Source organism: Orbicella faveolata, unplaced genomic scaffold, assembly GCF_042242905.1.
Source record: "Orbicella faveolata isolate gen_17 unplaced genomic scaffold, um_ofav_v1 contig_47, whole genome shotgun sequence".
Lineage (NCBI taxonomy): Eukaryota > Metazoa > Cnidaria > Anthozoa > Scleractinia > Merulinidae > Orbicella > Orbicella faveolata.
The window spans coordinates 22,891,094-22,909,050 of NW_028301577.1; the positions used below are offsets into that span (position 1 = coordinate 22,891,094).

At 38.1% G+C, this 17,957-nt stretch overlaps 1 protein-coding gene across 3 annotated transcripts in view; it reads left to right on the forward strand.

The window, feature by feature from the left end:
- LOC110061177 (uncharacterized) overlaps window positions 1–17,957 on the forward strand; it is a 22,866-nt gene continuing 4,909 nt past the window's right edge. The window contains exons 1-12 of one of the 3 annotated variants that reach the window (XM_089280270.1): window positions 1–78; window positions 830–947; window positions 2,756–2,839; window positions 3,562–3,644; window positions 4,838–4,860; window positions 7,224–7,275; window positions 7,468–7,547; window positions 8,074–8,159; window positions 8,617–8,755; window positions 9,452–9,533; window positions 10,615–10,724; window positions 16,519–16,778. In XM_089280270.1, the coding sequence (XP_089136396.1) occupies window positions 33–78; window positions 830–947; window positions 2,756–2,839; window positions 3,562–3,644; window positions 4,838–4,860; window positions 7,224–7,275; window positions 7,468–7,547; window positions 8,074–8,159; window positions 8,617–8,755; window positions 9,452–9,533; window positions 10,615–10,724; window positions 16,519–16,614 (999 nt within the window). In that variant the 5' untranslated portion in view covers window positions 1–32 and the 3' untranslated portion in view covers window positions 16,615–16,778. Of the gene's footprint in view, window positions 233–829; window positions 948–2,755; window positions 2,840–3,561; window positions 3,645–4,837; window positions 4,861–7,223; window positions 7,276–7,467; window positions 7,548–8,073; window positions 8,160–8,616; window positions 8,756–9,451; window positions 9,534–10,614; window positions 10,725–16,518; window positions 16,779–17,957 lie in introns of those variants that run through there. The other 2 variants (XM_089280269.1, XM_089280271.1) reach the window with 2 other exon arrangements.

A 17,957-nucleotide genomic window follows, 5' to 3' on the forward strand; every position in this document is an offset into this window, starting at 1 on the left:
CCGGCCTCCTTGAAGGCATAATTCAAAGGTTTATGTTTTCGCTTTGGTTGAATTTTGAGCTGTGGAGAGAATTCATTGGTATGTTCTACTGGATGAACTTGCCTATAAAGAGCAAATGTGCACTGTAGTTTATTACAAAGTGCGGAGCTACCTAGAACTGAGGACACCTGTGCAATGTGCTGCACAAACTTATCCAATTTTGTGGCTGACCTTCATTCACTAAACGGAAACTGTAAGGAGCTGGTGATCAAACTAATTTATAAGATTCTAAAAGCTTAGTTTTGATCTCATTTTATGCGCAGTTAAGCGTTGTTATCATTGATCTTGCTCTTCAGTGAAGTACCTAATGTAAGCTTCTTGTATATAAGCTATTCTTAAGTTCATTAGGCACCATGGATCATGTGCACTAAAGGCATCCGTGGTCGAGTGTCGATCGATACCCTCAATCGACATCTCGATCAATACTCGATCATCATCCTGATTGATACTCGTTCGACACTCTATTGACACTTGATCAACAGTCGGTCTATAGTTGGCCGAGTGTTGATCGACTCATTTGAATCGATCGAAAATCAGTCGACTCTCAACTGACTGTTGAACGAGATGTCAATGGAGTATCAACAGAGGTGTTGATGGAGTGTCAACAGAGGTGTTGATGGAGTGTCAATGGAGTATTGATCGCGGGTCGATCGAGCGAGGGTATCGATTGAGGGTATTGATCGACACTCGACCGCGGATGCCTTTAGTGCACATGATTTGGCACTATTACACAAGTTTATAGTTACTAAGAGTTTAATGAAATTTTGTCTTCATGTTTCCTTACATACAGGTAGTAAGGACACTAGCAAACTTGGCGGACTGAACCATCCCGTGACCTCAATTATTTATGTAACAACTGCATTTCTTTGTATCTTCTTGGGCTTGGTAACACACTTCAAATACAACAGGTTGGTTGCATGGTATTGGTAAACTGATAATGGAATTCAAAAAAGGCACAGTTTTTTTACCTGACCAGACACCTATTACTGTCAATACACCACCTGTCACTTATCACCCCTTGCTCATCACTGTTATCGTTACCTGCCACTGTCGAGGGTCCAACATAGGTTTTTGCAATCTCGCATTCCGCCACTATTTTTGGCTCAATCCCACCATCCCACCTAGTTAGAAAATTTATCTTGATTCTACCTGGTAAGAGTCGCAGTTTCCCGTGTAAGGTCCATAATGTGTGATTTTCTGTTTTTCATCCTGCATCCCACCATCAATCTTAACACTATCTTGCATCCCATCTCTCAAAATGAGCAATCGATTGGGGCTCCTGATTGGTGCGGTGTGGTCATCTTGATTGACAAGTGTATCAATTTCGCTTGAATGATGCCAGGAAAAACTTGAATGGGACTTGACCAATGTTGTGGAGGAAGGTTTGTGAAATTGCACTAGCCTCAGTGAAGATTTATTAGCCTTGATGTGGATGGTACATATTCGATTTTGCTCAGAAGACATCATCTTTTAGAGGGTAAATACTTGGTGGCTCCATTACCTGCTGGATTCAGCGAGAGCTTTTAAAATCTTTCAGCTGCTGTTTTAAGTTTTTGATTGTGTGCGAAGATCAAACAGGAACCAGGGAAGGAGAACCAATCTGTGATAGTCTTATTTGGCACCCTCACTTAGCTTTACTGAGTCGTTTTTCATGTCCAGATAACGAAAGACGAAATTTTAGAAGCCGGTGGCTGGTTGTTGTTTTCCCTGCCAAAGCGAATTTACTCTCGCTGACAATTTTCAAACAAAGGCTTCCCATTTTCAGGCAGTTCTATAATTCAATGGCTAAATTTTTTTTTAGCAGCGGGAGAATGAAATGACCGTCAAGCTAATGAATGGTTGGAGTTAAACCACAGGAAAAGCTGGTCTTAAGCCAAACATTTGACTTATTGCCCTCCAAAGGAGTATGTAGATACATGCAGCACTATAATGATTTCAGCTCAGGGACAAAGTTGTCAATCAGTAAATGAACTCAACTGTTAAAACCAGTGGGCATTTTTCAAAATCAAGGGGTTTGCGGGCAAGTATTCCCCCTTTCACCCCACCACCCCCTGCTTTGTCAAGTTTTTGCTCTTGCTCCAATTTTTTGGCGCCAGAATGTGGAAAATCTCTTTGTACGGGAACACTCGCTGCACAGGCTACACCAAACCTATGTTGGACTCAAGGTTACTGTCACCTTGACTATTACCATCCACCGTCACTGTCATAGCCACCATCAACCTTCACCATTGCCTGTCACCATCACCATCAACTGTCACCATCACCGTCACCATCTATCATTACACAGATATCATCAAAATATGAGAATTCCCAACCCCTTCACATACCTCAACTTAAGTAAGTAATAGTAAGTAAAAACTTTATTTATACTGCAAGAATAAATGGATCAGACAGAACCATAGGAAATCCATAGGAAACTTGGGAAATCTGCTCCCAGGTTTTGTATACTTCTAGCCTGAAAAAGGTACCCCACCCCTTTTGGGTGAAGCCTCCCTGCATAGGCCATCATAGGGAGTAACTCCCCCCCTTAGTGCTATTGAAGTCCTCAAGACATGCAGTCCATCCTAACTGCCTTCAATATACTTCCACTTTCTCACAGCCTTCTGCTCAGCTTTTTAATTTTGAAGTTATGCAATGAGAATTGTGGTAAAATTTGAGGTACCACAATCGGTGGATACGTCTGTTCATGCCAACCCTTTTGAATGTTGTTTTTCAGTGTTACAGTCTTGAATCTGACTGTGCGGAGTCATGTTATTTCTAACACTGCTTGGATTGTCTACTTGGCAGTTTTGTTCTTGAGGTGAGAAATCACCGTAACTTCTGAAAGTTACCGTCAGTGTGTCTTTAATGGTGTGAATTACTATGTAGGTCAACCTTGTGAAAATTCCATTTTGAGATTTGAAAGAAGACAATAATGGATTGAACTTCACACTTTGCCCTGGGTTCAAGATGCAGACAACAAGAACAACTTTTATTCCAAAGTGAAGCTGTCACCTAACACACGTCATATTACTGCAAAAACTTGGCAAAAGTAATAACTATCCTTCATACAAACTGAAGTAAGGAAGTTGGTTGTGGAAAATATGACCAAAATTTCAATTCCCTTAGGGGTTCAAATTTTCCAACTAGCATCCTCACCCCTTTGACATGGGAGTCTTCCCCATGGAAAGTTGGTTACTACAGATTTGTCTTATTAAATTTTTAACTAAAAAGTGGAAGGTGAAGACTTGTGACCTGGACTCCTGACCTTCCCTACCCCACCACCTTGGCAGGGTAGAATCTCAACACTTTACTAATTAACTTTGTTCATCTCTATGGCAAGATTAGTTGCATATGACCTTGAGGAAATCAACTGGAAGATAATTATTGTTAAGAGTGTTTAATTTGAGACATTAAGGGATTATTTTGTAGGAAGATTTATCGCTAACTAATCAGTAATGCGTGTAACACAAAAAATCCCTTGATTGTAACTTACAGTTATTTGGTTTATGGTTACTTACTTAAAACTTATGTTTCCATCAGGTCAGCAGTAGGAGCAGTTATTTATGGCATCACACCAATACGTAAAGATCACCCAGTGAGACAAATGGTCTATTTCATAGCAGGTATTTCTTTTTGTTGTTAAGATCAGGATGTTGTTATTCACATTTCATCACCATCTCATGGAAAATACATCATGTAATGAAAGGAACTCAATTTTCTTGTTTCAAATCTGGGGGGCACTCCCTATTTAAAAAGGAGGGGGGTGCTCATCAGAAATTTTCAACAGAACCCCTAAGAGGTACAAACATCCTGTTTTGTGGGCATGGCTTCTTGAGATTTTTTTCACCCCTAAGAGGTACCAATTCAAAAACAACACATTAACTAAATGTGCATACTTTTATTGATGAGCTGTGAATCCCTGGTGTAAATAGGACAAAACTCTTAATCAGTAAATTAATGTCAAATATCTTCTGTCAATTTTTTGGGGGGCTCAATACCCTAAAAGATACTGCAAAAGCTTCAGCTGTGGGTCTTTTGAGGCTGAACACCCTAAGAGGCACCAAAACTGAGTATAACATAGCACACGTGCTAGTCCTACCTAATTCCTATTGAGCCATCATGAACAAAATCTTTATGTACGCACGGCTGTGCTCAATAAAATGGCGTGTGCAGTTTCATCTCAGCTGCAAAATTTCTGTTGAGCTTAGTGCAAGTTCCTTTTGTGTAAGTTTCGGCAAGAAGCTAGAGCTGCTCTTGGCTATCGCCTTGAGCAACTCTTATGCTTCATTCGTGCTCTCCAAACTTGCCGCGTGCATCCATAACTCATATATGCATGCTAAGCAATTCTTCATTTTTTAACCCCTGTAAGGAATGTCTAGCACTCCCGTCATTTTTATATGGGAATCCTCCCCCCTGTTTTCAAATTGAGGTCAGTTGGTACTTGTATAAAATATATCTGTGTGCCAATTCAATTTAAATTTAAATCCTTGTATAGAATTTAAACACCTTGTGAAAATAGTCATGTGGTATGATTAATTTTATTCTCACTTGTGTGAGTGGTCTGTGAGAAAAAAGTTATTTTCAATAAATTTCTGCCAAAAGAGATTCACAGGAAGTTTTTGCTTGTAACCAGCTACACTTATACCTAGTAAGCAAAATTGCAGACTCCAGATAGTTGCTTTCACAAAAGAAACTGCAAGCTGCCCTTACACAGTGTTGTGCAATCAGAGTACAAAAATTGATTCCTCAGACATGCATGCTTCAGTATGTAATATTTCTTTTTTAAAACTGATTATTTATTTGATCTTACTTTTAGATGGAGCCTTAAAATCTTTAGAGGTAAGTAATAGAAAACCAATCAGCTTTATGTCATTTACAGTGTACCCTGCAGTATGATTAGTACTGATTAAAAATTAATAGCCCAAAGAAAATACGAGCACTGATTGGTTAACAATTAGATTATGAGCTTGAACTTTCTATGAGGTGATTGTTGATAAGGCCCAAGGCCGAATAGATCACGTGTAATTTGTGCACCCCTTGACTGATGTATCGGTTGACATATCAACCAACATTCAACTGATATGTCGGTTGACATATTGACCATCACTCGGCCGATATATCGACCAAGATATGTTGACTGATATATCGATTGATATATCGACCGAGATATTGGCCGAGTGTCGGTCGACATATCAACCGACTATCGGCAGATATTTCGGTCTATATAGCGCCCGACACTCGGCCGATACGTTGACCATTGATTGCCGGCAGAATATTGGTTGACTGTCAGTGGTATATCGGTCGACTGTCATATAATATAAGTCAAACGCTTAGACTGCCAGAGTCAGATTTATAAGTTATGTGCATTTCATCCTTTCTTGGTCAACCTTAAAAATTTGTGACGGCTTTATGTTTGGATCGTGTGCCGCAAATTCAGTCGCTGTCAAGCAAGATACCCAATTGAAATACTGCCAAATACACAAAATACAGTTGACAGGAAAGAGGATAAGGATGATGAAGGATAACAAGGTGCTGGAATACAACTAATGAAAGATGAGCAAGTCTTGAATTTGCCCATGCATAGCACTGATGTTTTTGTAGTTTTTTGATTTTTACATTTCCTTGCCTGTGGGAGGGGTTACTGCACAACTTAAAATTTAGGAGAGTTACGCAAGCATTTGCCAAAACAGTCAAGATGAAAAAATCCAGAAAAGCGAATTCATGTTTAAGCAACTTTATCACACCGCCATATAGCTGTTGTGGTATCTGGCCTTCACTGGCGTAGTCCCTTTGATTTTTCTGGTATGGAATAGGGCTGGGTTTCAGCCTTGCCCTGTCAACGAGTCATACTTGCTGTTAAATAATTCTACTAGGCTACGCTTGTTTTGCACATGTAGTCTAACTTGTACTTCTTGGTTGGGTATATTGAAGAAGATGGGATTGTCCTCATTTGGTATGTTATATTTTTTCCCGGTGGTATATTACTCCCTTGCATATATCTTATTTTTGTAATTCCCTTCCAGTCTTCTATGCATACAGGGATATCTGCGCTACTCAGCAGAAGTTACTAACCTAGGTTAAGTTGCGTCTGTGATGCAGGCTACAGTCACCAGTACGCAAGTATCAGTGAAGTATCGGCGGAACGTTGGTAGCCTATCGATCGACATGTTGGCCGACAATCGGACAACCACTCTCGGTTGACATATTGACCAACACATTGGTGGAGTGTTGGTCGACATATCAACCGACACTTCACCGATATGTCGACTGACATATCTCGGTCTATATATCAGTCGATTGTCGGTCGATATGTCGACTGACATATTGGTCGAGTGCCGGTCGATATGTAGACCAATATATCAGTCGAGTGTTGGTCGATATGCTGACCGATATATTGGTCGAGGGGTGCACAAAATACACATGATCTGGCCAAATTAATTATCACCTCATAGAAATCAAGAGCAAATAATCTAATTGTTTTAGTGGAATTCTAACTAAATTTCCTTCAAATAGCTATTTCCAATCAATTCTCAACATAGTTAAGTATTAAACTTCATGCTTTAGCACACTAGTGCGGATTGAATTGTTATTTGAAACTTGCTCAGTTGTGCATGTGCACTCATCGGTCCATTGAAAAATTTCAGGTTTAAAGGTGCATGATGATCAGTTTCCTTTCTTGGGGTTGTTGAGAATTTAATTATCCAGTAATTATTTCTAAATCTTCCTCTAAACATTAGAGAAACTAGAAACCATTGCCATTGCGTGGACGATCTCTGAACACTGCACTCTAGTGGCTAATAGTATATGAGTAGCTTAGCCAATCAGATTGCAGCATTTGCATTAGTATACTTAGTAGAATTCTACCAAAACTCAATAGAAACACAGAACTAGCATGAGCTGTTGACATACTGATGGCACAAGCAAAGAGAATAATACATCTTGATGATCCAAGTAAACAAAATGTTTTCTTTATTCGTCATGGTATTTTCTAAAAGAAATTGAAAACATGTTCTCCATGTTTCTATTGAGTTATCGAAACACTTGTGAAAGTTTGGGAGAATTTGAAAAAGCTGTGGAAACAATTGCCTGTCAGCTCGTGTTCCCACTCCCAAACTTTCAGTCATGTCTCTATAACAGGATAGAAACACAGAACATTGTTTCCTATTTCTTAATTACTGAATGCAGATCTAAACATTTTGTAGGTTTTGTGCTTGTCGTGGGCATTACATCATCAATGGAAGTACAGATCTTCAGGTAAAGTATTACATTTAGAACTATTTATTTGATCTTGATCTACAGTATATCATTCAATGGAAAATTGTTACATGTCCAACTGCTAGATTATTCTAAAAGATGATCTGTATTAAGTGTACATACTTAGAAGTTCAAGAACTTGTCAATTTTCTGCACTGAGTTCTGTTTTTTTTCCCTTTGTTTCTTATTCAGGATTCTTCCAACAAGAAATAAACAGTTTCAATACAGGAGAGTACAGTGTAACTGGATCAGACCAAGGAATCAGACCAAATGTAAACATTGATTTGATTAACCAATTTGTAGTCAATGTTTTTGTTGTATACTCAAGGGTTAACCTTACTAATGATGGAATCAGGCTTTTAGCCAGAATTTGAAAAGTAGCTGTCCAAAATGCGCCATAGGGCCTGCTCAAATGGACAATTTATAAGTCAACATAAAAAAAACACTATTTTCTTTAGAAAGTGGCCGTCCACAGGATGCCTGGACACTCATCTGGCTAACAGCCTGGATGGAAAATTTATAATGTTAACTTACAAGTTCCTTGGAAGAAGAGGTTTTAACAAGGGAATGAAAGAAAGAATAATATGAAAAAGAAATTGTTGAGTGGAGCTTCTCAGAGTTTTTATGGTATATTTAATAATTTATTGGCTGGCTGAAAATTAAATCATAAAATAAACCTACTGACAGAAATATGATTGTTAAAACTTCATCACAAACACAGTACTTGATTTGTATTTATTTCAGCAATCAGTTAAACCCTTTGTATTAAACTCTTAAATTGTATTTTTCTTTGTACAGCTCTGGCCCTTCAAGTCCAAATCTGGAGCTTTGTTTGTGATTCAGTTCCTTTTTACAATGTTGTTTCTGATCTTACTGGAAGTCATGTGAGTACAACAGATATCTCTTCATCTAAATAGAGTTTAATAAGTATCTTTATTAGTTTAAAAACCAGTAGCCCATCTCTATCAATGAAACAAAATGAAATGGAATGGAAAGGGATGGAATGGAAGGGAATGTGGTACAGAATGGGATGTGATGTGATGGGAAGCCTGCAGGGTGGTCCTGCTCTTTTTCTTGCTTTTACAAGAACACTGATGTGCATAAGATGGACATGCATAACTCCCTTAACTTAACTCCCTTAACACAGACACCCTACTCTTACTCTCAGGATGTTTTTCAAGTGTTTTTTTTTTAATTATAGAAAAAAGTGTAGAAAGGTACAGTTGTCATAATTTAACATGATTAAATTTCTATGCAAGGTTTTCATCGTCACCAACTTACCAAAAATTTTTTAATATTAACTCAATAATTTTTTTGAATTTTAAGTAATATTTTTTATAGAAAAGAAAGCCCAGAATGTCTCAAGGCATTGTACTGGACGTATTTGGGCATGTTCTGGATTCAGTGTATAACAACAATTGTTTGGGTGATTTCAATTGCTAAAATCACACACGAAGAGGGTCCTACACTCATGACAAAGGTAAATGAGTTTTGACACACAAGACACTGTACTCTCGCAGTGCCTCTCTCCATGCAGGTGTATATGTTGTAGTTTAAAATGTATTTTAGGCCAGTAAAAAAAATTACTTATGATCTAGATTAATATTTATTATTTTGTTTCAACCTAAGTGAAATTTTTCAGACAGTTAATTTTTTTGTTTCTTTTTGGATGTTTAAAAAGAATAACTTGTATGCATACCACCCACCTCCCTCATTTCCGAACCTTACCCTATATCCTGCCAGGATTCCATATCAACCCCTCTAAGCTCTAAACTCCCAAGTGCATTTATTTAATGAATGCACACCAACCATGAACCTGTTCTGAATAATAAATATATGCTATTTGCCTGCTGGTCACAGTTTTTCACTATGCGGACTGACCCTAAGCCGGTAAATAACTTAATATTGATTGTTTTCTCTCTCTCAAATGATTATTGACCTGTTCCACACACACATTGCGTGTGTGTTACCATGACCAGGAAATTCTGGACCATGCTAAGAAACAATCAGATTGCAGGATTTGTTACTGTGCTGTCTCAAAGGAAGCCTGTAAACATTTAATGAAGGGCTTCTACAGAATGCGATGCTTTTAATAGCAACTGCAGAGCTCTATTCCAGACAATAAAAACCTGTCTGTCTGCAGTTTTAACCTGCTTGTTTCTGTTGTGTCCATTAGATTCTTCTAGTTGTTGGAGTCCTAATCATTCTACCTGGAGATATCCCATCCTTTGTTTGGTCATTTTGCATTCCTTGCAAACGTGAGTATAAGAAACAGGCTTTGATAGTTTTTTAATTGAAGTGTAGTGCAGGTCCCTCAATCAGCCAATTGGAAGGTAACATTGAAATATTGGAGGGCACGGAATGATGTAGGTGTCTTTAAGGTAGCAGAAGAGGAGAGCAGCAATCTCCTCTGCAGCAAGGAAGTCACCATGGCAACCCAGACACAGCCCACCTCAAGGCACCTGTCAACACAGCACTGTGTAGAAACAGGGTGTGGAAGATATACTTTCGTAAGTGGGAAGGAGGGAGGCAAAACCAGAGGAGCAAGCAAGCAAAACACTGCGAGCAAAGCACAATCATCATATTGCCCCTGGAACTCTTTCCACTACCCCCCACATATCAGAGACTGCTGGGCTGTATTAGCTTGATTTTAACTTTACCTAAATTTCATTTAGTCCTGTCAAATTGTCACCATGAGAGATAGTACCCTGAGCATGTCATGTGGAAGCTTATAGAGCTATTCTGACTAGGACTGTGGTCTCTGGTAGATTCAACCATATGCATATGATGATGGACAAGGGAAGGAGGCCTAATAAGGACAATTCCTGGCCACCCAGGTTTGCAATTGGCCATAGGACAACCCCACCTTGACCCCATCTTGTAAAATCCCAAACAATAGCAGAAACCCCCAAGCGGTCCTTGTGCCATACTATATAAAGAAGCACAAATAATATAAAACCGGGTATCCAAACCTCCTTCGTGGTTGTGATTTTCTTTGTTTTAACTTGCAAGTGGGGTGGGCGCGGCAGCAGCAGCATTTACAGTGGTGATGCAACCCTCTGGAGTAACACAAGGGATAGTAGCAGCAAAGGCAAGATTGGCTAAACAGGGCCTCACAATACTGCGCCTGGAGCTAGTCGCCGGTCACATAGCCGCAAACTTAGCCACTAACATAAAAGAAATATTGGAAGGTCATCCAGTCGATCAAGTTTACCGTTGGTTAGACAGTACCGTCGCTCTATTACATTATTAGTTTGAGAAGTAACAGTAATGAACTCTTCTTTCCAGTACTTAAGTTATGGTTCTTTTTACCTTTATGCATGTATTGTCTATTTTTAGGTATCCCATGGCCCGTTTTGACCTGTTATGATATTGCATTGTTCCTCTCCATTCCTTCTGTCATCATTTTCTTTCTTGTTTTGAGGAGAGAGTTTCTCAGACTAGATCAGGTGAGAGCCATTCTAAAATGCTTAATACACAGTGATGTGCTTAATTTATAAATAAGACTGAAGACAGAGAACAGATCCCAGACCATTTAAAAGTAAATAATAGTTTGATTATTGTAATGTTCAGTGGTATTTTGTATGAGTACAGACATGCACATTGCACAATGACTGGATAGCCATGTTGGAATAAAACTTGGACTTTTTTTCTAAAGCTTCCTTTAACTGAACCATCATGCTCTTACAACAAGAATATTACAATTATCAGGGACCATTTTTTGGTATATAAAAAACCTGTCTAACTGGCTCTTACTTGGTGTAGAAGACAGTCAATGTAAAATAATAGACAGCAAGAGAATGCTATGAAGGAGCTGTCTAACTTTCTGATTGGATTGAACAAAGATGACCTTTTCCAATAAAAATGGGGTTTTGTGTACACCGTTCGTCAGTTGTTGATTAACTGGCCAGTCAAGTTGTTATTTTGGCAGTAGGTATCCGATTAGTGGTCATTGCTGTTGTAGAGCAGTGGCTGTTGTAGAGAGGTCAAAGTAAGAGTGAATGTATGGGCCAGCTGCTGGGACAAAACATAGGCACGCAATGCGTGCAAGAGTTATTTTTTTTGTGAACTAAACGTCTCTGAGATAGGAGCATTCATAGAATTGTTTACAGTAACGATGTGGTTAATTTGACAAGTGTTTTTGGTTGCGATGTACAGCAAGAAAGAAACTGGGAATTTATGATGTAGATACGATATTACATCGGTAATGGTAAGATAAGTAAATAGAAAGCCATATATTGTTTGACTGAACAAATTACAGTAATCTGACACGTCTCCAGATTAATGTAGATACCATCTTATTTTCTAACAGGCAATTTGATTCGCTCTTTGATACAACCCACACTGTGATTGGTGTGACATGCGCACATGCATAACTCCCTCACTCACCGATCACATAACCCTTCCGAACACCTAAGAGGAATTTTTGCTCAAAAATACTCAAGTTAAGGTATCAGTAAGGGGAAAATTTGCAATTTTGCATAATTTTACTTTTTTAAGCGGTTGGATAAATCTTAAAGTAATCTTTTAGATAAAAAAAACTCCACGAAAAAATCTTATATCTGCCGCTAGTTATTGCGCGAGAAAGATTGCTTTGCATATTAATTACTTAATTGAGAGTTGACAAGTTCTGTCAAATGAATTAATTATCGAGGCAAGAAGTCACATGACATCAAGATCATGCTGAGTTGACACGCAATTCGCGCGCCATAATCAGTGCCGGATGCCTTCGAAGAAGACAGAGCGATCTTGGCCGTTTTCATCGGCTAAAGGAAGGCCAAAGAAGGCGAAAAACACTTTCAACAAATAGTGGGCCGCTAAATTAGCGGAAAGCGGCAAAGGGTTCGTTTTACAATCAAGAAAAATTGCTGGATGAATGCGATAACGATCGCGATCACGAAGCCAGCGAGCAAGCCGAAATGAGCGCAAGCCGCGCTAAAATATTGTTGCAAGAAACTGTCGAAGCAGAGGAGATTGACGAAGAGAAGTGGACGAAATTGAAAGGCAGATCGATTGTACAAAATTAGAATCAGCAGTGCAACATTTTTTTTTTTTCTTACCCAGCTATTGTCATTTCTTCCAGTATCTTTGCCTTTGCATCAACATCAGTCGATGTAGTCCCGTTTACGGCGTCCTCTCCAGCGTTTCCCTTTGTGCGCTTGCATTTTCTCGGGAACCTTCTACGGGCCTTCGGCATGTTAACAGTGACATGGTCATAATTTTGAAGATTAGTCAACCGATACGTAAAATTTCGAACGCTAATGTAGTAAATCAAAAGATAATTTCACGTTTACTAACTTTGGAATTCTGACTTCACACATGAAAAAGCGGTTTATTCACTGGTGAATAATTTACCGCGCGCCGTCGCGGAAATTTGTACCTGTTCCATGTTAACTGTAACAGTCCTATTGTTATACAGAAAGTTGATTCCCCTGCGGTGTCTCCCTTGGTGTGATAATCTCATAACACTTGGATGCCGCCGAATTTTATTTTTTCTCTGTTTCTCGAAAGTAAAAAATAGGCGAGTTGTACGTGCATTTCGAGTTCCAGGTTGGCAGCCCCTGGACCAAATTGGCTGAAATTCGGAGAGAATGTTGTCAGAACGAACGCCGACAAAACCGTGTCTGCGAATTCTGATTACTCTTTTCATTAAAAAGTTATGTCTTTTTTTCGCGGGCAGTCCTATTTTTTTCCTTTTTCTAACTTTATCCTCTTGTAAAATAATAACAAACGCATGTGCCAAAAGTCTGAGACACGGTTTTTGAGGTCAATGTGTGAAGAAACGGATGCCATGTTAATCGTTTTCTCCGACCTAAATTTAGCGGGCGTATACCTTGATTTATGGGTTCGTGAAGCTTTGTAAATATATTCACATTTTCGAAACACGGTAAATTTTTACCGTTTTAAACAGGTCAGGTCATAATCTGTAGTTATTAAGCTTCCAGTAAATATACGGTTTATATGGGTTTTTGTTAAAGCCACGAACGCTAGAGCGGACCGCGCGCGGATGGTCAAATGGGTTATACTGATACTTTAAGAGTACTTTTTGCATTTTGTACGAGTCGTAAGTTTACCCATTTTACACAACACAATGCAATAACACTTTCTTCACCGAAAATAGAAAGAAAGAGAAAAAAAAACTGACACGTTGAAAATCTGATTTAATTAAATTGCTCTTTAACTTGGTGCCATGCAGTCTTGAAAGAACATTTAAACAGTTTTCATACTTTTTACCTTTAAAAATATCGGACTGAAAAGAATGTCATAAAATGCCCATCAAATAAAAATATGAAACTGCTACTGCAGAGACGTAAACACCGTCCAGAAATGAAAGCTTCTTTTCTGTTTAATATCCTGGGAATAAGAGCCGATACCTTGTCAGCTCCAATTGAATTTACTCCCATATAAAAAACAAAAGTGTTAAGTTACCATTTGTAACTAAAAATAGCAAACATCTTGTGGGAACAAGTGGTGACGATTCGTCAGCTCTATTACAACTGAATTTACTCCCTTGTGAAAAACAAGAGTGTCAAATTACCCATTGTAACTAAAAAATAAAAATATCTCGTTATATTTGCATGCAACAAGAACAAAACAATCATTACCTGCACTTACTATTGTAAACGTTAGAACTATTTCAAATCTAAATAGTCTTGTCTCCTCTAAAACATGTCCTTAGAACTAGAAGCGACGATTTGTCACCTCTAATTGAATTTACTCCTTGTGAAAAACAAAAGTATCGAGTTACCTTTGTAACTAAAAATAAAAATATCTCATGCCATTTGCATACTACTAACTCATGAACTGTTTCAAAACTCAAAGCTCATCTCGTTCATAACTAGCCACCATTACACTAAGGATTATGCACTCTAAAACAACCCAATGTATGTATGTAACTGTCACCCTCCACTCCAAACCGGACTAAAAATTACAAACCAGCAACATACTCGTCAGTCTTTCCAAAGTCCTTGTGTTTAATACAATAAAATGCTCAGGACTTCATATACCTCACTTACGTTATCTTAAACAAAAGTAATTTCCTTTTTCTTCAACTACAATTCGTGTTGGTTATTAATGTGAATAAGCGAAACCCCTGATAACATTGAAGAGAAAAGATTTAGTTTCATTAAAATCTATCTTCGCATTCCAGTAGTAAACAAGAACCATTATAATTGTAAAATCAACGCAGAATAATATCTTTTTGTTCTGTTGACCAAATTAATCGTCGTGTCTTCGCTTTTCACATTGAAACTTATCAATGGATACTGAAATTAACGACACGCCCGAAACACTCATTACAAACTCTGCAGCAATATTTAGGTATCAATACAACATGCAAACGATTTGAACCTGGTCACAACCTCTTCACATTCCCAGTAGTGCATTCCGCCCCCCCCCCCCCCCAAAAAAATACAATTGATCCTATCATAGAAACCACATCAACTTGGTTTTCTTTCACATCTTAAACCTAGTAGTAGTTATCTAATGGGAAAAGCTCACCCTTCATTGCATGCTCGTAGTTATATGCCAAACACTATGTTTCTTTGACTGATTATCCAGTTACAAATGATTATCAAACCCGCCCACAAAATCCTCAGCCTAACCCACAGAAAATGTCGAAGTATCCCAATGTATGAATACTTCCTCCTCTTTTATAGAAGAATAAATATGGCTGTTCTGAACTGTATCGGGATCAAATCTTCTCACATACCATTTACCTTTACAAGAAATTTGATTGGCTGTTTATAGTAGATCCAATCTGATTGGTGTGACATACATACATCTCTCACTCACTCACTCATTCATTGACCTGTCCATAACATACGCCTACGCGCCGACTAAAAGGTATTTTTTGTTACAAAAAATAACTCAAAAATACTTTCCTTATGTAATTCTCCCTCCATAAAGCTAAATCGATTGACATGTATAATGTTTGACTGAACAAACTACAGTAATCTGACACGTCTCCAGATTAATGTACATATCATCTTATTTTCTAACAGGCAATTTGATTTGTTCTTTCACACAACCCCCACATGCATAACTCCCTCTCTCACTGATCACATAGCCCTTCCAACCTCTAAGGGAAATTTTTGCTCAAAAATACTCGAGAACTTTTCGCATTTTAGACGAGTCGTAAGTTTACCCTTTTTGCAGAACACAAGGCAACAACACTACTTCACCAAAAATAGAAAGAAAGAAAAAACCTCTCTGACACGTTGAAAGTCTGATTTAATTAAGTGCACTTTATTGACGTCACGTAGTCTTCAAAGAACATTTGAACAGTTTTCATACTTTTTACCTTTAAAATATCGGACTAAAATGAATGTCATCAAATAAAACTATTAAACTGCTATTGCAGAGACGTAAAAACACTCTACAAATGAAAGCTTCTTTTTTGCTCAATATCCTGGGAACAATAGCTGATAACTTGTAAGCTCTAATTGAATTTACTCCCATATGAAAAACAAAAGTGTCGAGTTACCATTTGTAACTAAAAATAGCAAACATCTCGTGGGAGCAAGTGGTGACGATTCGTGAGCTCTAATTGAATTTACTACCTTGTGAAAAACAAGTGTCAAATTACCCATTGTAACTAAAAAATAAAAATATCTTGTTATATTTACATGCAATAAGAACAAAACAATTGTTACCTGCACTTACTATTGTTAACGTTAGAAATGTGTCAAATCTAAAGTCTCGTCTCCTCTAAAATGTCCTAAGAACTAGACCGACGATTCGTGACCCTAATTGAATTAACTCCTTGTGAAAAACAAAAGTATCAAGTTACCCTTTGTAATTAAAAATAAAAATATCTCGTGCCATTTGCCTACCATTAACTCATGAACTGCTTCAAAACTCAAGACTCATCTCGTTCATAACTAGCCACCATTACACTGAAAATTATGCACTCTAAAACAACCCAATGTACGTAACTGTCACACTCCCCTCCAAACCGTACTAAAAATCACAAACCGCCAACGTACATGTCACTCTTTATTTTTCAATTACCAAAGTCCTTGTGTTTATACATACCTTGTGTTTCTTAGATACCATTTACCTTTCCAACAAGAAATTTGATTGGCTGTTCATAGTAGATCCAGTCTGATTGGTGTGACATACATACATCTCTCACTCACTCACTCACTCACTCACCAATTGACCCGTCCATAACATACCCAACGTGCCGACTAAGAGGTATTTTTTTTACAAAAAAATAACTCAAAAATGTGGCTGTTGTAGAGAGGTGGCCATTGTGGACATGCAACGTCAGTGGAGGTTCGACTATATTATTTTTTTAAGATACTGGTGTTTCACAGGAGTTTGGAGGGAGCATAATTTATTGAGTTATTTTTTTGTAAAAAAAATACCTCTTAGTCGGCGCGTCGGGTATGTTATGGACGGGTCAATGGATGAGTGAGTGAGTGAGGGAGAGATGTATGTATGTCACACCAATCAGATTGGATCTACTATAAACAGCCAATCAAATTTCTTGTTGTAAAGGTAAATGGTATGTGAGAAGATTTGATCCCGATATAGTTCAGAACGGCCATATTTATTCTTCTACAAAAGAGGAGGAAGTATTCAAATATTGGGTTTACCTCGACATTTTTTGAGGGTTAGGCTGAGGATTTTAGTTAAATGAACGCGATGAGCCTTCAGGTTTGAAACAGTTCGTGAGTTAGTAGTATGCAAATGCAACGAGATATTTTTATTTTTAGTTACAAAGGTAACTTGATACTTTTGTTTTTCATAAGGAGTAAATTCAATTAGGGGTCACGAATCGTCGCCTCTAGTTCTTAGGACATGTTTTAAAGGGGACGAGACTTAAGGTTTGAAACAGTTCTAACATTTACAATAGTATGTGTGGGTAACGATTGTTTTGTTCTTGTTGCATCCAAATATAGCGAGATATTTTTGTTTTTTAGTTGCAAAGTGTAATTTGACACTCTTGTTTTTCACAAGGGAGTAAATTGAATTAGAGCGGACGAATCGTCACCACTCTTTCCCACGAGATGTTTGTTATCTTTAGTAACAAATGAAGAAGTTAGTCATAAAAGGGGATAAGTGACGATTTTGGTTGCTTTTCTTTTTTCTTGCTCCAAATTAGCTGAATTTTTGCATGTGGTCTTCAATGTAATAGAAAAATGTGGTTCTGTATTTTTGTCGCTGGTTTTTGCTTTGTTTTCGAGTTAAAACGTAGGCAAAAAACTTGGCTTTTCCTAGCCATGTCTTTAGGAGTTTATTTGTTGAACAGCAAACAGGCAGACTGTTTATAGTGTATGAAGTCAAAACCAAATCCCACAGCATATAGAGCGGAAATCTGGGAACGGATTGTTTACACCGGTTATTGTGACGTGAACACAACACGTGAATCGATCGAGCGTCAAACGAAATGCCATCAAACAAAAAAGAGATGTGCCGTATTAGAGCTCTGTCAACTAATATCTTAAGCATTGTTTTAAAGTACCTTGTGTGCCTACCTGGTGGTTGAGAGGCATCATAAAGCCTCGATAAACCCGTAAGTCATCAGCACGTTTTAAAGAATCAAAATGTGTTCTGAAACTTCGAAGGCAGCTGATATACCGTAATCGTGTTATCGGCGTTCGAAGTCAGATCGAGCCAGGTAGCAAAGTCCAAGAGCAGTTCTTGCCCAAGAAAAATACCCTCTGGTGAGTTGT